A 5687-nucleotide genomic window follows, 5' to 3' on the forward strand; every position below is an offset into this window, starting at 1 on the left:
TATATATATATACGCAGCCCTTGCTGCCATAAGATGCTGTTGTTCAAGGTACGGGGACTCCACCGGCGTCTCTTTATTTTAATTTATTTTGCGGGTTGTTTCTGTGTTGAGGGTTTAGACCATGTGGAGTGTCTGTACATTTCTTGCAAGAGTGCATGCATTTGATTTAATGGAGATGATGCATACAGCCCAATTGAGAGGCTTTTTCTTTTTATGTTTGTTTATATAGGGGAGGAGTCTTTATATGCTGTGCTCTATTCACCTTATTGTACGCCTTTGTATTATTGTTATTATTTTATTACTATTACTAGTATTAGTATTATTATACGCATTATTATACTTGATATTTTAAAGTCTTGCCTCTTGCTCTGGTGTTTAATGTGCGATTCCTTAAAGACAATGAAAGGCAGCTGCTACTTAAAAGAAGAAATCCACAAAAAAATGCATGCAGACATTATTTAAAATATATGAAAGGCTGCTCTGATAGAGCAGCATCAAAACAAAGAACGGTAGAAGAGGGGGGGGCCCCAGCTTGCTGGGGGCCCCCGGCACACCGGGGGCCCCCGGTACCCCCTAAGAGGCCTATAAGCGTACGAATTGCAGCAGTAGTGTTATAATTTCTGTTTATTATATTGGAATTATAATATAAATGATATACTTATTGCAGCGTGTCTGAGTGCTGTAGCTTCTGCAGCGGCAGGGGGCCCCCTGTTACTGTTGCTGGCGTTACTGCTCTTCTTCTATTTTGCTTTCGTTTGTTTGAGAAATAAAACCCTAATTCTTCTTTTATTCTTCTTTTTAAACTTCTTTCTACTGCCACCCAACCGCCTTCACAGTCTCCTCCTAACAGACGCAGCAGCAACGACAGCAGCAGCAGAAGAGCAGAAGCAGCAACAGCAGAGCTAGCAGCAGTAGTAGGGGGGTGGGGGGCACCTCTGCTCTCAACGTACTTACGGGCCCCTTGGAGTCCATGGAGAAAGGGGGGGCCCCCAGGGGGCCCAGGGGCCCCCGTCAGTTGTTGTGGGGCCCCTTACGCGTTCTGTGTCTTCTGGTTTGTTGCTGCTGCTACTGCTGCTTGTTCTTCCTAGGGCGCCCTGCAACAGCAGAAGCAGCAGAGGCAGCTCCTCCTGTTGCAGCAACAGATCCACAGTCGGTGTCTGCAGCAGCAGCAGCAGCAGCAAATACTGCAGCAATAGCTGCAGTAAATGCTAGAGAAAACAGAAGGGGAGGAGGGGACCCCCTAGGGGCCCCCTCAGGGGCCCCCTCAGATGTTACTGAGGTGCCTCTGAACGTCGTGGGGGCCCGCGTGGCGCTGTGGGTAAGGGTGGGGGGCCAGCCGTTGCTGCTGGGCTTAGACTCTTGCAAAGAGGGCCTCAGGCTGTTTGCTTCAGGCACTCCTGCATGCACTTCTGGAAGGGCTGCTGCTTCACAACAGCAGCAGCAGCAGCAGCAACGGCGGCAGCAGCAACGCGATGAAGCAGAGCACGCAGGATCCGCAGAGGTACAGAACCAATCAGAACAGCAGCAACAGCAGCAGCAGCAGCAGCAGCAGCAGCAGCAGGACGCGATAGAACAGCAGCAGGAGCGGGAGCAGCCGGAGGAAGGGGAGACGGAAGCCAAGGATAAACGGCGAAGGAAGCACCAGAAGCAACAGCAGCAGCAGCAGCTTGCCTGCTATGACCCTGATGCCTCTGCTGCTAGCACTTGGTGTTTAAACTGGCACGAGATGTGCACTCCTTTCTCTGAGACCCCCTTTAGCTGCAGGCCCTCCAAGCAGCATGATTCTCAATATGCCGCCCGGTAAGGCTTACTACTACTGCTACAGCAGCAGCAGCATCAGCAGCAGCAGCAACAGCAGCAGCTGCAGCAAGTGGTGCCCCGGCATGTTTCTGTATTAGAAGATATGGTGGATATTTCTGAATATGTGCACATCTCGTCTTTCTTTTCTTCTTTTCTTCTGAGGCATTGCGGCGTTTTCCCTTCAAGTGTATAGACACCTCCCAGGTGCTACTTTCAGTGCAGCAGCAGCAACAGCAGCAACAGCAACAGCAGCAGCAGCAGCAGCAGCAGCAGTGGGGTGTGTGTTTGTTGCTGCAGATATAAACAAGTAGTCGATGGCATCTTCGTCTCAGAATTGCGCTTAGAAGGCCACGACACAGTGGAAATGCTGCCTCCAGGCTACACCCCTACAGCAGGAAGGCAGACTCCGGGAGGGGCCCCCGGGGGGCCCCCAGGGGGGCCCCCAGGGAGCCTTCAAGACGCTGCTGTACCCTCTTTGTTTGCACTACGCCTGAGCAGATTTCCAGTGAAGTTGGTGCTGGAAAGAGACGTAGAGTTTGATGCATATAAGGGTTTAGATGGCGTGTGGGGGATAGCAGGTAAATGCACCTGCCGGGTTGCTGCACATAGAATAGAGAGCAACAAAAAGAGTAATAAAACAAGAAAAAATTAAAATGAAAAAAATAATAATAGTAATATAGACAATAGCAGAATAACGGGCTGTACGGGGATATCCTACCCCTTTGGGGCCCCCACGCTGCCGTGGCTGCCAAGCGTGCCTAAAACCCTAAACCCTAAACCCTAAACCCTTGCCCCTAAACATCGGCGGAAGTGCGTGTTGGGGGTTGTGATGGACAGCAGAGACACCGTATTATTTCCGTTTTCCTATGCATATATGAATATACTCTTGTTTACTTCTTGTGTATATCTTTTTGTTGGCGCATGCTATGCCCTACGTTTCCTCTTCTTTGAAACCTGCATTGATGTCTTCTGTCTTCTGCAGGACCCGATCTCTGCTGCCGCGAGGCGTCTTTATGGAATTTGCTCTTGGATCAGAATATAAAGGGAGTAGGGATAGACATAAATCTGCCTCCGTCAACGGGGCCCCCTTCTTCATTACCTGAGAAAACCCCCCAGCAGGAAGGGGGGGCCCAAGCAACTACCTCATCGCAGGAAGAGGGTCCCCGGGGGGCCCCTCCCGCACAGGAGGCTCCTCAGTCGCAGGAGGGGCCCCAGAGGGCTCCTCCCTCACAGGAGGCTTCCCCATTGCAGGAAAAGGGGTCCCATGGGGCCCCTATAGTCAGCGAGTTACAGCCGTCAAACATATACTTTTCAAGCGACGCGAGGAGGATATTCGGAGAAATGATGTGGGCAGAGCGCATGCAAACTGGGGCTGCTGGAGTGGATGCTTTGATTCATTTTTCTACTTTTGACTGGCGGCTTTGCGGAGAACAAATAGGACATCCGCTCTCGAGCACTTGGGAGGCCGTCGTAGACCTCAGGTGGGGGGAGGGGGCCTATAGAGCCTTTTGCAAGCGTTATACTTTTACAGTATATCACTGAGGTGTACAGACACTCCAACAAAGAACAAACAAACAACTCGCATGCAGGCGCGAACAAAGGCTGCCTGAGACAACACCAGCTTTGTGAATTTGGGAGGGAAGAATCGCCGTTAGAAATCCTTATTTCATCTTTATTCTTCTTCTTCCTTTACTTCCGCATGAAACTATGATGAAGTGCATTATTGCCACCGCAAGATGTTCACGTTTTTTCTTGCTTTCTCCTCTATTCTTTGTGATAGGGCCCCGATAGGGGGCTGCTTCAAAAGCTGCAGTGAGAGGTTCTGGTCTTCTTAGACTCTTCTGCCTCTGTTTCATGTGTACGTATGCTTCTGTATGCATAAACGATTCTGCTTTGAATGGTTGTTAGTGTGCGCTGTTGCAGAATGTACGGAAGTGCAGTGGCTTGTTGCTTGCAGCTCGGAGTGTATGGTGGTTCCTCCGCCAATGTGGAGAAGTCTAAGGGCGTGGCTGCCTTTAGATGTTGAGCATGAACTTTGCAAAGACCCAGAATCAGAAGAAGACAGCATAAATGTTCATGTATCTCGTCCTGTTACCCTGACAGACGAGTCGGGCGAGCGGACATACAGGCGTACCTGTCCTTTGTTGCAGCGAGCGAATACGCGCCCTCTTCCTTCCCTTTCTTTCACCCTTTCTCAGACCTCCCGAGACAGCCCGCGCCTTCAACTGCCCTTAGAACACCTTGTTATTCATGAACCCGGTGTAGGAGAAGTCCTCTGCGTCGTGCCTCAGCCTTTCTTGTCTATGGGAGCTGACCAGTGGCGGCAAATCCGCTTCGGCACGAGGGGTTTGTTTGCCTTTCACACTTCAGACATGACTGAGAACAACAGAAAATGCAGCTATGCAACTATAAGCCAAAATTGCAGTTGCCCAGTGGAGTGTACAATTCATGCCCCCTCGCAGTGTTGTTCTTGTGTTGTTCTTTTGCTTTGCCGCTGTTGTGCACTGACTTGGTGTTTCCCTCGTGTGGTTTGCATTTCTGCTTCTGCAGTTCTCTCTGCTTTTAAAGTAGTGATGGACAGGGACAACTGGCGCGTGGGGCTGCAAGAGAAATCCCCTGAGCCTAACAACGACTCCGCCTGCGCTGCTCGTGCCGAGTGCATGTCAGTGAAAAGCTGCAGTTTTTTAGGAAAGAAAAGTTGTTCTTATCTGCCGTTGTGGCTCAGAGTCTAACGTCTGTTACTGCCCTTGCTCGATTGTTCTTGCAAGAGGGAACTTGTACAAGCAAACATCTTGTTTTCGTTGGATGTACGCAGAGGCGAACAGACGTATGTACCCTACACAAACCGGTGCGCCGATCCTGATTGCAGCGTAAAGATACTCTTCGAGTTAAATCAAGACACCAAGTGAGCTGTGCATGGCAGTGCCTGCAGGCTGTCGCGCTGTGTCTGTTCCAGCAACCCAATGCAGCATTCCGCTAATTAGAGCGGCTTTCCCTCGCTGTTCATTTGGGCCTTTTGCACAGCAATATGCATACCTCATACACATGTATAGACCATTAAAGAATCATTCATTAGAGTACGCGTTAAGCTTTTTCGCCTTTGTTCACAGCTCAGCACACTGACAGGAAAGCGCTTCGGCGTACTTCATAATTATTTTCATCTATGGATGTGTTTTCTTTGGTGGGTGTCATGCAGAGTATGTGAACTGGCATGGTGGGTGCCAGGTGCGGTAGTAACCGCAGTTGCAGCTCTCGTGACTCTTGAACTGTTTGTCCTGCATCTTCGCCAAAAAGTAGTGGCTGAAGCGTGCTCAGGAAGACAGTGATAAACTCGGTTGGGCCGAGCGGGGCCTGGCGCTCTTCAAAGCAGACGCAGCCAGCAACCCTTTGTTTGCGTTTGGGGCTGTTCAAACCAAATTTAGTAACACCGTTAAGGCTGTTCTAGAATAAGCTGTTGCAGACATGAATGAAGTCTGAGCCTTCAGAGAAATGCATGTGTTTAGCGAGTAAAGCAAAAAGGTAGTCTGCCCCTATACTGCGAAGGTGTTTATTCGAATTATCTTCTTTTAGGTTTCGTTGCACTTTCACTTGATTACAATGAAGTACCCAGCACGGTAACTTTCGTTTCGCTGTTTTCGTTAGATGCGGAGTTATTGTAGGGGAAGGGTGCACCAGAGAGGCAGGCAACTGCTAGGCGTGACTTTCTGGGCACCTTTGTGTTTCAGTAGGGGCGTTTACAACTTCATTGGTGCTTCCCATGCCACTGTTAGCTGCAGCTCTAACCCCGCTCTTGCCGATATGAGCCCTTTGCTGAAGTAGCCCACAAGGTAGTGTTGTTGCAACATGACCTTAAAGCACTGGGGATAGGGCTTTACTGACATCGACGA

At 49.9% G+C, this 5687-nt stretch overlaps 1 protein-coding gene across 1 annotated transcript; it reads left to right on the top strand.

Moving 5' to 3' along the window:
• Positions 1-1088: 1088 nt before the first annotated feature.
• Positions 1089-5126, top strand: EAH_00063340 (Serine/threonine protein phosphatase, related , related; the record flags this gene model as incomplete). The annotated part of the gene is made up of 8 exons (XM_013393133.1): positions 1089-1800; positions 2005-2378; positions 2783-3281; positions 3758-3878; positions 3999-4146; positions 4351-4462; positions 4616-4705; positions 4997-5126. Coding segments are annotated over 8 exons (2186 nt in total), but the record flags the coding sequence as incomplete, so codon positions are not given.
• Between the last annotated feature and the right edge of the window lie 561 nt (positions 5127-5687).

The sequence above is a fragment of the Eimeria acervulina genome, genomic scaffold (assembly GCF_000499425.1).
Source record: "Eimeria acervulina Houghton genomic scaffold, Eah_scaff1814, whole genome shotgun sequence".
Classification (NCBI taxonomy): domain Eukaryota; phylum Apicomplexa; class Conoidasida; order Eucoccidiorida; family Eimeriidae; genus Eimeria; species Eimeria acervulina.